At 35.4% G+C, this 20,569-nt stretch overlaps 1 protein-coding gene across 1 annotated transcript in view; it reads right to left on the reverse strand.

Moving 5' to 3' along the window:
- The window catches only part of SNTG2 (syntrophin gamma 2), a 116,853-nt gene extending 98,817 nt beyond the window's left edge, over positions 1-18,036 (reverse strand). Inside the window, exons 1-3 of the mRNA XM_058020809.1 lie at positions 17,854-18,036; positions 4,328-4,384; positions 4,183-4,240 (exon numbers count right to left, since the gene is read on the reverse strand). Coding sequence (XP_057876792.1) covers positions 4,183-4,240; positions 4,328-4,384; positions 17,854-18,036 — 298 coding nt within the window. The remainder of the gene's footprint in view (positions 1-4,182; positions 4,241-4,327; positions 4,385-17,853) is intronic.
- Between the last annotated feature and the right edge of the window lie 2,533 nt (positions 18,037-20,569).

The raw sequence follows: 20,569 nt of genomic DNA on the forward strand, positions 1-20,569 counted from the left end.
CTAGTTAATTGATGAACATCTCTATGCAGATTTGAGTCTCTAGATAATATGATGTCTTTATATTTTTCAAGATTAGTCACAGTACATATTTTCACTCAATTTTTGTGAATTCCCGAATCACACAAGAAACATACAAGTTACTATGTCTTATGACAAAAAATGCTGCTTAGAGCACACGGTGAGCTGCACTGACTTCATGGATTTCTCAATTCACAAGCTTAACATTAAACATATGCATAAGTATTTAAATGCACGAAGAAAATCCAAATAGTTAAGAAACTGGATGAAATTAAGAGATTGGAAAAATTAGTATTAAGGATGCAAAAGACAACTTCAATATATCTAGATATACTTGTCCCCTCCTCTTCCATGAACTAGACATAATTACACTCCTGACTGTAAAGATACACCTGCTGCAGCAAGATCTTTAATCTGTGATTGAAAACACAACTATATCAATTCAATTATTGACAGACATTGGACCCTGAATACATTCTTCCTAGGTTGAATAGAAAAAAAATTCCTGAATCAGAGATCAAAATACTTTGCTTTTACTTGTTGATCTTCAATCGTTCATTAAGATCTTCCTTCTGTTAAGAGGTACTGCCTTTCACGGCCTGTCTAGTCTTGAGAAGGCAACAGTTAAAAAGAAATCAAAAATGTTAACAATGTTCTTCCATGCCTTCTGAAAACAAGTTTAGAGATGGAGGCATAGGTCCATGAGAAAGAACAATGAGTATATTAACTTCATATATCATAAGCTTTCTAATAATGATATATGAAGTTAGCATATCAAAGATAATAAAAGATTGATAGAAAATAAGATTAATGCTACAACAAAAACCTGAAGAAATTTTAAAGTCATATTAGGAAATAATATCTAAAAATTAAACACCACCCAGCTTCTCAGTGTATTTTTTATTGTGATTTGCAATACATCAGTCTCCAGCACTAAGTGACCAAATATTGTATTTCAAAAATGCAAAGTTATGCTCTTTAACTGAGTTTCTGTGTATGCTTCAGTGAACTTGTTCAGGAAAGAAGAGAGATCTAGAATAACTTAATTTGAAATTGATAAACACAGGATCACAGCTGAGAGGTCAAAACTATAAGAATAGTATTTATAAGCACAGCTGCTATGGATGTGCTTCTGTGAAATTATGAAATGAAATCTGATTGAAATGTTCATCCTATTTCAAAAACTGAAGCAGAAATGCTGTCAGCTGATGCTTAGGTCAGTGCCAACAAAATCACTTATCCAATGTTTGAAAAAATTAAACAGTATAAAAATAGACAACTAATTACTTTATATGGGTAGCAGAAAGGTTACAGAGATTTAAAAGAGAAAACAATAGGGTTTTTTTTATTATGCTTCTACCTTTGGAACTAAAAATAGTACTATATCCATACAAAGTAAGGTTGTAAACATTATTTTATAGTGTTGCCATATAAAAGGCATTAAATTTCATGAAAAGTATCAAAAACTATCAACCATTTTAGGAAATTCAGCTTTTTAGTTATTAAGGAGAATTTTACTCATGTATATTCAGGTATTTAACTCAAGTACAGAAAAGAGTAAAATGCCTGATAAGAAATTGCTTTTTTTATCAGATAAATTATTTATTTTCTAATGTTACTGCACAATAAAGCCTTTTTTTTATTTTTTAAAATTCAGTTTATTTTCTTGAAGCAGCAATGAATCTCACTGCTTAACTAAAGGCCACTCTTAAAGCCAGCCAATCAGTTTCACTGTTATTAGTACCTTGTGAAATGACAGTCCATTAGTGATTTATCTACATTATGAATATACAGATTTTCAGTCCAAAGCTTAGTTTTAGATAAATCTGCACCGGTCTCATCTCTCTGTCATGGATAACACATTATATTAACACATTATATTCTCATTACATTAACATTATATAGCGCATTAGTGTCTCATTATATTAAACTTCTTACAGATACTCTTTTCTATGTAAATACATTTGTATTTTGGTATGCGTGTCTGTATCAACACATATATTATATATATGGAGAGAGAATGCACATATTTATAGAACACATCTTATTTTCCCTTAATCCCTTGCCAGATTGTTTTCTCTTACATTAAATCACTAGAATCTAAAACCAGAAATATTGTCTCAATGTCACCTGTGAGATAAATTTAGATATGTTCTCTTACTTAATTTCCAGTTATGTATAATACTAGAAGAATAACACTGTTAATAGCCCCTGTTATTATCTTCCTCCTGCACTGAATAACAGCACCTCTCTGAGATTTGTGAGATCATATATATATTAAAAAAAAAAAAAAAGATTTGCAGTATAAGAAGGTTGAGCACTTCCAAAATTCTTCTGAAAATCTTTTGACACATTTTAGAAATATTTATTTTCTGGAAGAAACAAGCAAACAAAAACTCCACTCTATTTTCTCTTGCACAGAAATTCAGTAACTGGAATGGAGTGCTATAAGCCACGTGCCCCAAAAAGCATTTCTATCTCAGATCTCTGATCTTTAGCACCTGCAGCAGTACCTGAATCACAGACTCACTCAGGCTAGAAGGGATGCAGAAGCTAACTGGAACCTGCCTGACTACTTCCTTCATACCTTGCCAGGTGTGTCAATGTCTTCATTCCATTCACTGATCCAGCCAGGAACATTTCATAAGGGCTTAGTGTGATACAGCAGTGCCCCTGGTTATAATCTCTACTGATTTTGGAGTTTCCTCAGACAAAAGATTCTAAGATCTTAAAACAAGTACATTCTGAGGAGTGATTTTCAAATTTGAAGTAAAAAGCTGACCCCATAAAATTGTTGTTGCATTTGTTTCTCTACAAATAAATACAGATAAAGAACAATTACTCACAATGTACAAAACTTCGAATGTAAGTATTCTATATACAAACTCACTACTAACCTTGGTTGAGAGTACTATGCCCTAAGAGAGCAGGACATAGCTTTCCTTGTTTGTTGATTAATTTCCTGAATTACTTCCCTTCAATCTGAATGCTTACATTAATTTATTGTTATTATTTTAATGCACATTTTCTTGGTATTGTTATAAATACTGTGTATTTAAGGAGCGTATCACTATTCCATATACAGTAATACAGTTGATATAAAAACACCTTCTCTTCCTCACTGCAGAAACAATATTACAAAAAGAATTGTAAGTACTGTACACAGGAAACTTGAAGCAGTGTTTCCAATAGGATACAGAAATACAATAATCCATTCAATATTCATTAGGTATCAGATGAAATCAGGTATTCCTTTCAACTACAAAAAGGACCCCCTGAAGAAGATGCAGAGGAGAAAAATCAGCACAGTACGTGACCTAATAAAGCATGAGTCTAAACATGGTGTTAATCAAATGTGCTTAACTTTCATTACAGCAAAGCAGGAAAAGAGCCTGATGAGTGAAAAAGATCATGTCAGTGGCTTTGAGACCTTTAAGGAGCAGGACATGCACTGAGGATCACAATCTTTGTCTTCTTTTGAAGGAAAGGTTACATGAAATGGGTAGATTTATACTAGGGAAGAGAGGAAACACATGGAAGCTTTGGAAGACAACGAATCTTAAAATATGTAAAAGAATGCCTCAGAAAACAAAAGAACAAGCTTATCCCCATGTCCACACCCATCAGAGAACAGAACACAACTTTGCTTTTGGTCATCCAAGACCCTTAGCAAGGCACTGCCCACCCACATGCAACTTTTCCTCACTAAAGAGCCCCTTTGTTTTCCAGACCAGTTCTCCAACTTGCCAAGTTCAGTTTCAGGTCTGAAAAGTTCTCCCAAAGGTTCCTTTTGCTACATAAATATCAATGTAATACTTAACCAAGATAGACTGTACTGATTTAGGTGTTGTGTTATCTTCACTATAATAAACATAAAAAATTACTCTCAGGGGGCACCTAGGCACAGTTAGTCACAGAATCACAGAATTTAGTCATACCATATGGTTGTGAATTACTGTGTGGGGAAAAGAAATTTGGTTTGTACTTTTTCTATCCTTTGCATTATGTAAGTTGAGTACATCAATATATTTCCTCCATAATACTTATGTTTTTGCAAGTCACTTTAAATATTTTCTTTATAACATAACTGTCTTACTGAAATAAAAACAGATTCCTGGAACTATTAGTATCTACGGTACTATATAAATAAATAGCATAAGTTACCTGCTTGGTTTTTAAATATTTTTGATATGACGACAGGCACTTTGTGCTCAGCACCACCCTGTAAGAGAGAGATATTAACCATGAGATCTCAAGACTGAAGCGGTCATACTGAAATTTAAAAGAAGAAAAGAGATGCTACCCATACCTTTATGCTTAAGCCCAAGCCACCAACTGGTTGTCGACGAAGTGTAACAGTTCTGTGCTTTAAAAAATTGTAGAAAAAATACATTAAGGTGAAAATAAAATATCTGAATGAGCATAAAAGATTTTCCTAGGCTTTCATTTACTTAAAAAAAAAAATTCAAGAAGTAGTCTAGAATCTGAATTATCAGTTCTGAAGTATCATTCAATATTGATTTACAGGAACTTAGTTAATTCTTTATCACAGAGAGCAGAACCTGTGAGTTGTGTATTCAGAGTTTAGTATGCTTTTCCATCTCTGAAGTGATATTCTTCCTGAACAGAAATTTGTACATACTTTTCCTTTGGCAAGAGAAAACTATATGAAGAACTCAGATATGTATATTTTCATAACTATTGTGTATGCATACTCGTTCTAGTTTTTCAACAAAAATAGTGCTTTCTATATCTTCAGATCCCTATATTTTTTGTAGCATATGCTGAAAAACTTTTAGTGATAGTCTACTTCAAATGTTTAATTTTTTCATTTCAGTTTTAAGTATGTAAGGAAGAAAAACCTTTATCAATATTTTTCTAGAGAAACCTATCATATGTTTAACAGTATGCTGAATTTGACGTTTCAATAATGTGTAACTCATGGTGCCTGACAACATAATAACAGCATTTCATCTGTTGACAATAATTATACAGTTGATGGGAACATTTTTGGAACACACTGAACAGTAGTGGATAGAATCCCATCTTTACAGTAATTCCAGAACATACAGGATTAAATATTTTTTCTTTCTCTGTACATTAGAAATAGTATACAGGATTACTCCTGTAAATGTATACTTTCTCTCTGTGTGTTTTACAATTTCAACAATTCAAATAAACATAAAATTTTATTTTAGTAGCCAAGACAAGAATCTTATGATAACAAGCTATTTTAATATATATAGCTCTTTTTTTTTGTAACACTCATCATGCTAGACATATGTTCATATTGACTCAGGGGAAAACAAAACAAAATGTATCTGGAATTTCAGTTTCATTTTAGGTGGATTAAAATAATCCTTATGGTAAAAAAAATAGGATTTTTTTTCATACATTTTCAAAATTGCTTCTGTTCCAATGAATACTGTACTTCTCTAGTCTGTGCTAAAAATTGAAAACTGCTGCATTATGAACATGGCACCTGACATGTCAAAAGATTTATATGATTAAATTTCAGCTGATATAATGCAATTTCTTTGAAATCTGTGCAATTTTTTTATAGGTTTTTTCTTCATTTAAAACTGCATCATAACTTTTTATCAAAATTTTCACACTCGCTAGAAAAGTTCAGATCCAGTCCGAATCAGAATACATCACTAACTTTGAATTCAGGGACTCACTCCCAAGAGATGCTTTCCAGGAACTAATGGCTGTCTGCTTACTTAATTCTTCTATTACTCCACCTATACTCACACCTTGAAAATATATTATCCTAATATATCCCATCACAAGGAGAAGACAATGGAATACATATTTTCACATTTTTGTTTGCTTTAGCATGATCATACAATAAACAGAAAGCTGCAATGTTAATAGCTTTAGAAGTTTTATAAAAAAGACAAGTAGGGAACTACTTATTGGCATCTTATACTTTCAAATAGAGCTAACATGCATTTTTACATGATTGATAGACAGTCCTATAAAGCAATATACCAATGCATAACATTGTATAATCTTGATATTTCTATTTAAATAGTTCATAGTATTGCCTATTACAGGTATTCAAATATTTCCATTAAAACAAGATATTAAACTCATACTTAAATGATTCCTACATAACAGCTAAGTAAAGGCTATGTTTAAAAACTGCAAAAACTTTCTTCTTTTCAAGATATTCAAATTGCATAGTAAAATGCTAAAAGCTGAGCATGATTAAGTATCATGATCAAGATAATTTACATAAATTTATTTCAATTCTATGATCATATATAATTTTCTGTGACTAGAAAAACAACTTTCTTGCCCTGTTTGGCTTTTCTAAGGAAACATTCATAGCTGCTGTCAGAAAAAGGACAGTTGGTTCAGTAGACTTTAGGTCTGAATCAATCCTGAATTTGTTATGCGAGGATAAAATTTCATGACTATGAAATTTGGCCTGAAACCCACAGTAGCTTTGCAAGTAACTGTGAAAGAAAACTCTACTCCAAAATGTCTTGCCAAAACTGAACTGCAATGTCTGTGGGGAAATAAACAAACCTATCTTTTTGTGACATTAATGTCATGCACATATGCAGCTGAAAACCCAATGTGTATGTCTCAGTCAAACAAACAAACATCTTATTTCACTTTTTGGTTGCCTGCAGGCTAGATATAATTTTTATTTCCAGATGAATTTATTTATGGTTTTAGAATGAAGGGAGACAGACAATTGTATCTGTGTTAAAAAATAACAAAAACAATGCTATAGTTGACTGTGTAATTTTATTTCATTATAGGCAAGGAAAGCTCTTTAGACAGTCTTACTAATTATAAATCAGAACAGCAAAGCTGAAATTAACATCTTTTAAGTTAACCTTTTTTGCTTTTTAAATAGCATTTTATTTTGTTCAATAGTATCTACAGCTTCTTGAAACTCTTTATTCGCATGGGTTCCAAAGCACCTGATGTGTACCCTGCAACAATCACACTTTACAGGTGTGCTACCAAGCAGAAGCAATCATGTACCCCCCATGGCACAAAAGTCTGATTTGTTTCCTGTTTCTAGGAGATTACAGGGCAAAGTAGTACCCCACATAAAACTTCAGGATGCATTTGAATATACAGAATGTAAGAAATAAAGCTGTAATTGGCAGGATACCAATATGAAATATTCCTGTATTTTTGAGACCTTTTATTGTTGCAAGCTGTGAACTGGTGAGGCAGAAAATTTCAGGAACTCCAAGAATGATGTCAGATAGGGAATAAATTGAAAAGCAGATACAACAGAAAATTTTATCCATATAAGATGCAGACGCCATTCAAAAGAACACTATTACAGCCACTGTACAAAGAAGAGACAACTTGGTAACAGGTGCAGTGCTGCTTATAACACCTAAAATGAATAATGCAGCTGAAAAAATTGCTATACTTTTATAAGCTGCAAACTGAAAGATATTTACAAATATGGGGAGAACTATATGGTCAAATATCCATCTTTTAGGTATGAGGTAGCTTTACACAGAAGACTTACTAGATTCTGTTAAAAAACAATGATGAGAAAAATTTTATCTCTGGGAAGGTCGTTTATGTCTTGTTATTTGCTCATGTGAAGTGGTATTACTGGAGCTTAATGGGCAACATGAGAAGGCAACTGCAGTGCTTATTTCTGTTACTGTGTTTTAGGAAGATTTTATATCCACCTATAGGCCAATGCCTACCTAATATGTCATTAATACCAGGTTGCTAACACCCAGGACTGATACTTGTAGTAAAAGACCTCTCATCAGAAAAAAGTATCATATTTATCTATCTATCTATCTATCTATCTATCTATCTATCTATCTATCTATCTATCTATCTATCTACCTACCTACCTACCTACCTACCTACCTAAATGAATAATATACTATGGGGATTTCAGAAGAAGAATCTGCTTGAAGCACTCCAAAATCATTGATATAAAGAGACATTTTTGAAAAGAGACTCTGTCTGTACAATATTTTACTTTTCTGTTCCAGTCTGCATGAAAATATTAATGAATACAAATATTATTTCCAAGCATCAAACTGAAGTACACAGCAGAAAAGGCTGGGGCACTTGACACAGTCCACGGCTTCACTGACCAATGACATTACAAGGTTAAATTCCTGGTACCAACTCCACTTGTTAGCCTGAGTCTGTGTCCCTGGGCTAAGAGTAGTTGGGCTAAGCTCTGCAGTTATCAAGGGGTGCTGTGTGCCTTATACTACTTGAGACAGATATTGGCAAAAATGGGTCAAACAATTATTATCAACAGGAATGTTCATAACAATGGCCACACCAACAAATCCCATGGAATGTAAGGGCACCAACAGGCTCAGTACAATGACACATCATCAAAATTGCCAATTAAGAGAAAAATCACTGGTTTTCTGCCAAGGAGACTAGTCACCTTTTCTTAACCCAGAAAATGAACATGGATATGTGTTTGATAAATAGCCATGACTAAACATGGCCCCATACTCAAACCACAAGAGACTATTACCTAAATAGATAGCAGACTATTCCTTAAACATAAAAAGTGGACAAAGAAGAAGATAGGAAAAGGTGAATAAAGAGAAAGAAATCATTGCTACATTGTTTACAGGATTTTTTTTTTAAAGGACATTTATTCCATCTTCGAAATTTGCATCTGGTATTTATTGAAAGAAGTAGTCTCAGAAGTTCTCCTTACTTGTTGAAAGTAAGATGTCAAATTAAATACAGATACTTCATGGCAGGTTTGCAATAGAAAAATAATGCAGTTTGCCACCCTTGGGAAACATACAAGGGAAAGGAAAAAGCAGAACAAGTGCAATAATAAGACTTAAAAGAGAAGCCTGTGACCTGTCCTGCATGGGTGCAAGGGAAGAAACAGTCTGATACCTGAAGGGGTAAGAAGATAGTTTGTCCTCGTTTCACTTGGGATAGAGTTAGCTTTCTTGTTACAACTTAACATATCAGCCACACTTCCTTTTCTTAGTGACTCTAGACAGCAACCATGAGGAATTTACGCATTAGCAAATGACTGAAGAAACAGATCTTGTAAGAATGAGAGAACCAGGAAAATGTATAATTTAAAGGCAGTAAAAGGCAGACATCCTGTTGGTTGTTAAACATCCAAAAAGATGAAAAGGGGATGTGGTGAGCAAGAATACGTTGAAATACTTCAGGAAATTTTCTCCTCAAGATGGGGAGTACCCAGGATGAGGGCCTTCTCAGCTCACAGCCTCCACCTCTCCAAACCTTGAGCTTCCTGAGCGAATGGTTCAGCGTGTATTTAGCATTTTTTCAAATACATATTTCCACTTCTGCTCATACAACCCTCACTTATTGACAGCAAAATTCCACCTACCCAGTGGCTGGCTGCAGGTTACCATGCACCTACTGGCTGACTGTGGCAGGAGTCACCCCCCCTCCTCTCTATCACAGGTAGACAAAAATCAAAATATTATTTTAAATGTGAGAGTTTGAAGCTTTACTTCTTGCACTGCACAGGTTCTCACCTTCTCCTAAAAGGACAGGAAGAATGCACTAAAAATTAAGGCATGTCAGTTGATGTTCAGTTTTGTATACAGTCAAAGCAGATCTTTTCATGTGCTAAAACAGACCTGGGACATCTGCAGATTAAATATAATAACATTTTCATCAGTTTACAATATTATCTTAATGCAAATGTTGTATTATCTTATTACTGTAGGTAAAAGTTGGTTGGTTTTTGTTTGCTTGTGTGGGGTTTTTCTGTGGGTTATTTTGGGGTCTTTTTAAGGGGAAAGTGTTTTTATTGGCAAATTTCTGTGGAGATTTTAGATGAAAATGAAGTCACTCATTTTGCTACAAACCTAGCCAAGCTAAGGGAGGATTATACAACAAAATCCAAAAACAAAACAAAAAACCCCAAACAATTTTTCTCACAGGTGTACAAAGAAAAAGCATCAGACAAAAGTCACAACTTGCAAGAAAGGAAATTCCAGCTGAGCATAACCATAGGAAAGAACTTCACACAGTTAAGCATCAAGAGCTGCCCAGAGAGCTGGCAGCATCTCCATCCTTTGAGATAGTCTAAACATGAAAGGACAAAGCAATTTGGAAGTCATCACCACTTTCAGCAGCGGGTTGAATTAGACAACCTCAAGAGATCCCTTTCAAAATAAATTATTACATGATTTATTCTAGTTAGGATGACTGACAAAGCCCAGGGTGTTTTATTCCTCTGAGGGAAGGAATCATATTAATGAATGAAACACAGTCTCAGTATGACTTCAGAAGAATCCTCAGGTACTCCTCCACTGAGTTGTCAAATATTCAGTTTGGGACAAGAGCTTTTTTCTGGCAAGTGGTGTGAAAAGATCCCAGACTCTTCTCAGATACAAATTACTTCAATGGAGATCATCTAAAAATATGGATTTCCAGAGTTACTATTAACACATATAAGGCCCTGTGTATGATAATACTTTAGCTATTGAAAATTAGCTGATTATTTTCAATTTAAAAGGCATCACATAACAACAAATTATAACTAAATCCTGCCAGAATACAGCTTTTCTTTGAGTAATGCCAATCTGCATTCAACTTTGCACAGCATTTCACAGGCTGGCCATAGTGAAGATGAACAAGAGCGGTTGAACCCATCAATATCCCAAGTTCTGATAGTGGAAAGCCTCATGCTTCCATCACAGTCAGACAGTTTGCTCCTAACTGTTGAAAGTTTTAAACTGCTGCAAGATCTCTCACAATGTGTATAAGCTACAATTTACCAGTCCTGATACTGTCATATCTTCAGGTGTAATAGATTTATTGAAAATTCAAATAAAGGACACATATTTATGTGTATGTGTGGCTTATCAACATTATGATGCCTTTCTTTTATCTTGTTGGTACGAGTACTCACCCTTAGCTGGACTCTTTCCACATTTCAGGATGAGACTGAAAAGTGGAAAGAGTCCAGCTAGGGGTGGACTCTTCCCAGGGGTCCTTCAGGGGTATTCAGTGTCCTTTGCATTCTTTTGTTCTATTTAGCAGTCTTTTTTTAAGCTACTTATTCTTTCTATCTTTAATAATAAAGTTGTTTTGTCATGCCGAAAAATATTTATTTTGTGCTGCAAACTTCTAACTGTTCTCAGATTGGCAGCAAGACAAGCATATGTTCTGTCATACTAAAGTTCCTAAGGAATTACTTGATAGCTCTCTTCTAAGTATCTAGGTCAGCTTTCCAGAGCATGGAAAACAACTAACAAACGGTTAAATAATGTATTTTCTCCATACAAGTGATCTTAGTTTCAAAGGGAAGACTCTTAATCATTTACTTGATGCTTAAAACAAGATATTAAAAAAAGATAAAAATTGTTTATTATTTGCTTTAAAAAAAAAAAATTTGGACTAAAATACCACACCAGCAATAGTAGAACAGGCACTGGGCAAACTGTAATATTAGCAGTTATTGAGAGAGAAATTTCCTTAGCTTAAAAAATAAAAAACTAGATTTTTTTTTGCAGATTTGTTCCCTAGAGGTTTCCTAAGGTAACATTCTTCTGTGTCATTATTAGCATCTGAGGTATAAAGGAAAAGCCATAGAAATCTCATCAGGGATCTGAACAGTATTTTCAGACACTGTTTCTATTCTTTTAATCAAAAAACAAGTAATCTTGCTGCTTTTCTTCCTTATTCACTTACTTTACTTCATACTAAGACACAGCTTGTGAAGCTGGAACATGGAGTACCCAGCATACAAAGGTTTTTGGTATACTAATTCTATTAGACTCAAGCCTCTGAGGAGTCCTCTTCCAATCAAAATGCCATCCACCTGCATTCAAAAACTCTTTGCCTGACCCATGACCAATTCAGAGACAATTTAGCTCCGTGAGAAGGACAAATTTTGATTAAAAACCCAGATGGATTTCTGCTCCTTTTCTTAGAAAAACAAAATACAAAATAAAAGAAAGAAAATGTTTATGAAAAGAGAGCATAAAACTGTGGACTGTCAACAGGAGAAGGACGAAGCAATATGCATAGAAGAAAAACAAAGAATATTAAGGTTGAGGTACTGTATGTAAGAAATGAATTTTAGCACATAAAATGAGAAAGAGTCTAAGTCCAGTAATAGCTTCATGGAGTAAAGTTTAAAAAATAATGCTTCCCTGGTTATCCTTTAACTAAAATTGATCATTCTCTGTCATGCACTTAATTTATTTCTGTGAGTATTGTTCAACTTTAAACCTGGAGGGAAAAGCATCTTCTGTTAAAAATACTTGACAGGTAGGGAAACTGTCTATTTATTTTCAATTCACCATTTCTGTCAATACTTTTGTATTCTTTTGTATTCTATGAGCATTCACCAATTCAGAGAATCACAGAATGAGTCTGTTTGGAAATAACCACAGTGGATCATGTGGTCCAATCCCCTGCTCAAGCAGGGACATCCCACAGCACATGGCACAGGATTGTGTCCAGACAGTTCTTGAATAATTCCAAGGAAGCAGACTCCACAACCCCTCAGGGCAATCTGTTCCAGTGCTTGGTTACCTGCCCAGGGAGATATGGTGAGAGACAGTGACAAAAGCCTTACTGAAGGTGAGGTTCAGCTGTTATCCATCCAGGTAGGTGTAGAGGTCAATCAGATTGGTCAATCATGATTTACTTTTAGTGAATCCATGCTGACTATTCCTGGTGACTTGCTTGTCATCCATGTAGATAGAGATGGCCTCCAAAATGAGGCATTCAATCACCTTTCCAGGGATTGAGGTGAGGCTGACTGGCTGGTAGTTGTGTGGACCCTCCTCCTTTCCCTTTCTGAAGACTGGGATGGCATTTGTTTTTTTCCAGTCCTCAGGCATCTCTCCTGACTGCCACACCTTTTCAGGCATGATCATGAGCAGCCTTGCTGTGGTATCCAGCATCCCTCTCAGCACTTGTGGATGCATCCCGTCCAGGCCCTTATATTTGTGGATGGTCAGGTTTACCTAGGTGTTCTCTAACCCAATTCTCCTTGACCAAGGGAAAGTTTGCCTTCCAACAGTCCTTTTTCCTGGTTTCTTGGGTCAGAGATTCCAGAGGTCTCATCTTACCAGTGAAGACCAGTACAAAGGCAGCATTCAGTAATTCTGCCTTCTCTGTATCCTTTGTTATGAGGACCCCTCTCCACGCAGTAATGGGCCCACATTATCCTTAGTTTTCCTTTTGTTACTGATGAATTTGAAAAAGCCTTTCTGGTTGTCCTTGACATCTTTGGCCAGATTTAATTCCAGGAGAAACTTGGCCTTCATTTCATTTGAACTTCCTCTGACAACCTCTCTACATTAATTCCAAGTGGTCTGACTGCTTCCATCTCCTCTGCATTTCCTGCTTACACTTGAGTAATGACAGGAGTTGCTTTCTAACCATGCAGGTCTCTTGATCCCTTTGCTCAATTCCTTGCTCACTGGGATGGTTTGTTCTTGAGTCTGGAGAAAGCAATCCTTCCTCCTGAAAGGCCTTTTCCCATGGGAAAGAGGATCCCCTGAAGAGGCTAAAGGTAGTTCTTTACCCCTGAAGAGGCTGAAGGTTACAATTTACTTGCTGCCCTGCTTCTCCTTGTTCTATACTGAACTTCATAATCTCATCGTTGCTGCAGCCAAAGCTGCCCCCAACCTTCACATCTCCAACAAGGATATCCCTGTTTCTTAGTGTAAGGTCAAGGGGCACACCATTCCTTGTGGAAACCTCCACTGTGTCAGAGATATGCCATCAGTGCTTTCCAGGTTCCTCCCATCCAGTTTGTACTTCATGGTGCTGCTTCTCCAGCCATGTCAGGGTGGTTGAAGGCCCCCAAGGAACCAGAGCCTGTGGCTGTGGGGCTGCTCCGAGCTGCCTGTACAAGGCCTGGCCCACTCCCTGCCCCGACCAGGGCCTGTAGCAAACACCCTCAGCAGCGTCACTCTTGCCACTCTGCCCTTTTACCCTAACTCAGAGGCTCTCAATTTGCTCATCACCCACCCCAAGGCAGAGCCTGATGCATTCCAAGTGTTGCCTCACACAGAGGGTAACTCCACCACTGTGATTCTGATGCACCCATACACTTACATACACCCTTTATCCTTGAAATCTGAACACCCCAAACGTTACACCAAGTCATGAAGACTTGCTTAGAACACTAGAATTTGCCAAGTTTGAAAATCTGAAATGCATCTTGATGGAACGATTGCATGTTTAGTATACAAATTTAAATTATATAAATATTTATAAATAGTTATATAGACAATTATTTTCATTAGTGTAATATTGTATAAAAAACATTGTAAAATATTACTTCCCTAATTAGCTCCAAATCCAAAAGGATATTTAGAGATACTTAAAAGCAGCTTGTCTACTGTGAAAAAATTTAATACCAAAAAGAAAGCAGCTGATTTTACATTATTTTGTCTATATACACCTTGAATTTCAAAACTATGTTTTTCTCTCATTACTCTCTCATCAAGTCCAAGATTGCAGGAAGTGAAATGGGCTGAACTATCATTAAATTACAGTGAGCCAGATAAAAAATTTCTCATCAAAGATGAAGCTTTCTCAATGCTTAAAAGTATATCTTAAATGAATGGCAAATGACAAAATATGAAACAGGAACAGACCTTGATGATGGTAGTAAAATGCATTTTATAGTAAGAGTCTTTTATGCTTGGGTAGAATCTCTATTGCTGAAAGTCCCACTCATCACAGTAGCTTTAGTGATCACTGATGTCTTCGCCAGTCCTCAGCGTAGCATTCTGAACTACACTGGACCAGCAGAACTAAATATGCACAGCTGCAAATTCTGTCCTCAGTGTTCCTCAGGATTAACCTGTCAGTAAAAGGGAGGCTGGAAGCAAATGCATCCCACAAATGCTGACCCATGTAAGTGGCTGAAGAAAAAGTATTACCACAAGTAGAAACAGAACTTTTCAACAATTTTCCATTCAAATATCCCACCTAAGAGGAAAAGTCATTCTATGTGCAGTTTTTTTCTCCTCCCATGCATTTGAGGTGAATACAAAAAGAAGGCCAAAGCTATTTCTATTTTTGTTGAAAATGAACTAATTTGATGAATGGCCATGTGTAAAATAAAGATTAACTAGGAGTACCTGAGAATGAAAAAGTACAGAGAAAGGAGAATAAATCAGTAAGACAATGTGATCATTTATGACTATTATAGCATTGACTTTCAGGTTACAATTTTCTATTAATATTTTGAATTATACAGAACAGACATGAAAACTATTCTCTTTAACCACTTGAAATATAAACCATTTATCTCTGGAATTTCTGTCATGTAAATGTAATTGTAAAACTTACCAAACTCAGCACTAGACAACTACCAGCTATTTCAGCCTGATTTCAAATTCTGCTCTTGAGCTCCTATGTACTAGAAATTTATACAAGATAAAAAAATGTTTATCTTCATGTTACACTCAAATTGTGTTCATATTAAATGATAACAGTCCAGAAGCTTTTATTTTGTTCAAAATATAATGCAGAAAAAGTGAATATGGCCATGAAGACAGTTTAATTCATTTTTCTCATCAGTTTGACAACAGAATCCTGTGAGGACTGCAGATAACACTTTAGAAAAGGGACCTTGAAAATATCTTGTAAATAACAGAAAAATAGATCAGACCCTACCCTAAAATTTTAGTTTTCAGTGTCTCCAGTGAGACAACTTAGGGAAAATAAGGAAAATGTTAACAATGTTTTCCAGGAAAGGGCAGCTTGGCAGAACTGCCCACTCTTATTTCGCAATAGTGTGAGGTAGGAAAAATCTCTTCTGAATGGGTGTCGTACCTAGAGCCACGTTAATACTTTGCAATCCTAACCTAAATTACTGTCTGAATTATACTTGAAATTCACTGACTTTTACATGTTAACACTACATATACAACCAAGAAAAACTGTCTCTTCTTGCCACAGTCCTGGAAATCACTTCTTTCAAGGCTCTACCCATTACTGTGATCACTACTGGCAATGAAATACAACAAAGAAACTTGGACTCATTTTATATGCAGTGTCTGCATATCCCAGCTATGCCTCCTCTGCAAGGTCTATAACTTCCCAGAATTTATTTCAAAATTCAATTCAAAGCTTGCTTCCCTGCCTTGTCTTTCATTCGGAAATACTATTTAGGGTACCTATAAAATGTAGGAGGCAAAAGGCATCAAAATCAACCCAAATCTTGATTCCAAAAAGAAGAGGCAGACTTGTGTTGTTCAGGGCAGGTTTTTGTACTGCTTTAGGTTGGACATTGAGAATGTTGGGTGGGAGGTGACTTGCTGTATTTTGGGTGTTGATCAATACATACACAGATTTGATACAATATTTTCCCAGATGCACCTAGCTTATGTTAATTCAAGAAATAACAAACATAATAACGTATGTAGGATAAAACTCTGATTCTTCTTCTATGAGATGCATACACAACGCATTTAAACACCATTGAGTCCATAACAATCATGTATAATTATATGCACAAATACTATGTGCTGAAGTCTCATTATGTTTTACTATAACTCTTGCAACTAGTTTGCATACAACTTATCAGCATTACCAGCAATGCCTGGTAAAAAAAACCCAAACAACTGTGTTTTTTCATACTTCTCAGTGAAGCAGAAAGTATATGCAAAGCTGATGAATGAGGCTTATACTTATCTCAGCAAACCAACCAACCAACAAGTGGACATGCCCGTCACCCATCAACCTTTTAAAACATTTTAAAGAGCAAGTCATGTTCCACAGAATTCCATGGACAGGTACTTAATGTTTTGAATTGCTAAAAGCTATTGTAAATTATTTTATGTGTGACAGTAAACAATTTAAATATTTACTGCGGCAGGAATGAAATATCTGCATATTATAGAGGCAGACTCTCTAACATACTCACATACACACACAAAAATACCCATTATATGCTTTTTTGCTTCTAATTCTTAGCGGAGTATCACAAACACACTTGATGTCCCCAAGTGCCAGATTTTAAGTTTACAGGATGCAATACAGCAAGTAGACAGAAATACTCTCCCTTGGCCCACTCTGAGGAGGCTGCCATGAATCGTGCACTCTAAGAAACACCAACAAAGCTCATGAAATCAATTTTACTCAGTTAAATTAAGTACATGTATTCCAAATTCAAGAACACTGTTTATATGAGGAAATGAGGCTTATACTTATCTCAGCAAACCAATCACAAGGATGTTGATAACTTAGACACCCTTGCTGTACTGCTTACGCAAAACATCACCAGTTTATCTAGTGACATTACCAAATGGTCACACAAAAGGTTCCTCTATAGCTTGGAGGCACCACAGACTTTGAAAATGCAGCATAACTGAATTTTGGTTAAAAAAAGCACCACATACGTGCAGGCGCTGATTAAGCTCCATTTGTGCCTGAAAGAGAATTACAGTGAAATAAGCACCCATCAAGTGTTCTCTCAGTCAGCTCAATGCCCTTGAACAGACATCCTGTCTGATACACAAATGAAGAAAACTTTGGTGTATCAGTTTACTCTTCAAATGCTTTCACTGGGAAACACTTTTCCCTTTTCTCCCATAATTTAATGGCCCAGCAATATTTGGGGAAGAATGCTTTAATCTTGGTATTTAAAGATGTTTTTTGGTTCTATTGAGATTATAAATGCCATCATAAAGTATGTACAGCACTGGTCAGAAATGCAGTTTTTATACTTCTGAATGTAGGTAGCACAGAAGAGCCAAGCAACTGATAATTACTTGTATTTGTTACCCAATAAAATCTCTTGCACTCCAATACAATAAAGGTGTCCTCTGCAGAATTCATTAAAGTGGGCAGCCAAAAGCACAGAGATATAGAAGCACTTACATTTGCACTGTGATCACTTCCACTAACACAGACGACATCTTGTTTTTGAATTGTTAATACCTCTTTTGTAAGCTTCAGTCGGATGTCATAAGCATTTTCAGATACTTCATCATACAACAATGCAATACCAGTTTTAGTCTGCAAAAAAGAAAGGCATACACAAAAATTTAAGAATATTAACATTTCATAATGGTGAAAAACAAGCTCTATCCCATTCAATAAATAAAAAGCATACAAATGGGCATTATTTGTATGAGGAAAAGAAAGAGGAAAGAGGAAAACTGGTCTGCTTTTCAGTCTTCAAATGGATTAGACATAAAAAGCCTCTTTTGTACAGGAAAATACAGGATAAGTGGTCTTTGAAGTAGACATTAATATGCAAAGAGTAAAAAAATTATAAAATTTTCTCCATTGTATTGTTACACAAAGAAGTGTTGCCAATAACGATGTAATGGTGTCCTGTTTGACTTTATTTATACAAAGACTTATGAAAATATATTAGAAACAGATAGGTATATGTAAACGTATGTGAACACCTTTTCCATTTTTGGCAAGAAGCAGGGAAGTGAAATATTGTTCTTGTCTTGAAGATGTTCATTCCACTCTATCAGAAAAAAAACTGTACCCTTCATAAAAGTTGTCCTTAAGATACAGAGTTCTATTACAGTAGAAAACTATGTTTTCACAATGTAAAACATTATTAAACCCAGTTGTTGCAGAATTTATTTTGTTTAGGATAAGATGAACATACATTTCTTAAGTTACATCATCACTGGACTAATAACTAGTAAACTACATAGGATAGTCAACTATTTGGTATAAATAATGTTTTCTCCATTAGCAGTAGAAAAGAAACTTTAATTTCTGGCTTATTCCCTTAACATTCATTCAGATATTCATTCATTATTCCCTTAACATTCAGTCAGATATTTCCTCTTCCAAACAAAAACTGTGGTATTAGGACTGCTTGTCCTAATTTGTCAAAATATGCAGACAAATGAAATTTCAAATCTTTACATTCATTGCTCAGACAAAAACACCTGTTCTGAAATGAATGATCATATATAAAAGTACTAATTGTTTATTAATTTGTAATGTATATTACAGCATCATCACAGCACTGCACTTTATGTAAGTGAAGAAAAATCAAGCATGATTTAAGTTTTAGCTGCAGTATTTTTTTTAAAAGAAGATTTAAAATGAAGTTGTTCATCTATGTTTTCTTAAATGGTAGATGGTATAAAAAAGAGAGTAATGGAATTAAAGAAGAAACATGTCCTGTGTACTGAATGAAAGCTTAAGGGATTTAAAAATAACATTAAACATAAAAAATTAGCTTCATAATATTTCTATTTCTATAAAAAGAGGGAGAAAGGTCCGTGGTGATTGCCAATAAAACCTTTCAATCTTTAAAAACAGAATCAGGTTAAGCTTAAGGCACTTAGGCTACATTTTGATGTAGCTCTATGCTGTAACTGAGTGTCATAACCTCCCTTACAGTAGAAATAGAAAATGCAGGCTAGACAGAAATTAGATTTATTCTGCATTATATACACAACAGTTGTTTAGGTTAATTGTTCATGTAGTTGGGCTATCCCTGAGCTCAAAGCAATTGTCCCTATGTAGGTCACTTCTGCCATTCAAGACACTGAGATATCCTAAGACCTCTGCACATGTAAAGCTGACACAGGCTTTTTAGGACAACCAGGTCCTTTTCTAGCTGGAGGCAAGACCAGATTTCCATGTTTGTAATGAGATACAAACATTGGTCACATCAGCAGACATCCACATGTAGGTATCTTCAGCCTGTAATGGACATCATAAAAGGTTTACAGTCAGAAATCACAGAACAGCTTGGGCTGGGAGGGTCTTTAAAATCACGTACTTCCAATACTTTGGAAGAACATCTTCCAATAAACTAGATTGCTCAAAGCTCAAGATCCAACCTGGCCTTGAGCACTTCCAGGAACGGGACATCCACAGCTTCTCTGTGAAACCTGTTCAAGTGCCTCACTACCCTCACTGCAAAGAATTTATTTCTAATATGTAGCTTAAACCTATGCTCTCTCAGTTTAAAGCTATTCTGCCCTGTCCCATTACTACATACCCTTGTAAAGAGTCCTTCTCCAGCTTTCTTTAAGGGGCCTTTAGATACTGGCAGGCTGCTCTAAAGTCTTTCTGGAGCCTTCTCTTTCCCAGACTGAAGAACCCCAATTCTCTCAGCCTGTTTTTGTAAGAGAAACCCACATCTAAGACAGCTGTTTTAGAATCTGTCCAGGCAGCAATGAGCAACAGACACCTCTGAAGCATGATTCTATCTGATCTCTTTTATACATCCATCTAGAAGGGAACAAGTGAGTCATAGCTCTCTGAACTATAAGGTAAATATAAATAACAGCTCAAATATAACTGTCTAATTGTGGGAAGACAAACCTATTCAGTGTTTCCTGGGTATGTCTAAGGGTAAGAAAGTTCAGTCATGGTATAAAGCCTTAATCATTCTCACGTGTTTGGAATCCAATATTTATTTTTCAAAGACTTTGAGTCTTTTCACATTTTCAGCATATGTGAATGTCTTATCAATACATTTTTGTGAATGACAACATATGAAAACTATGCCAGTACCATCTGCCTAGAAGCCATGCTGCCAGCAGGAAGTATTTCCAAACAGTGGAACTACAGACTTAAAAACCCACTGTCCCTGATTTTTGCTGTT

The sequence above is a fragment of the Melospiza georgiana genome, chromosome 3 (assembly GCF_028018845.1).
Source record: "Melospiza georgiana isolate bMelGeo1 chromosome 3, bMelGeo1.pri, whole genome shotgun sequence".
In the NCBI taxonomy this organism is placed as follows: Eukaryota; Metazoa; Chordata; class Aves; order Passeriformes; family Passerellidae; genus Melospiza; species Melospiza georgiana.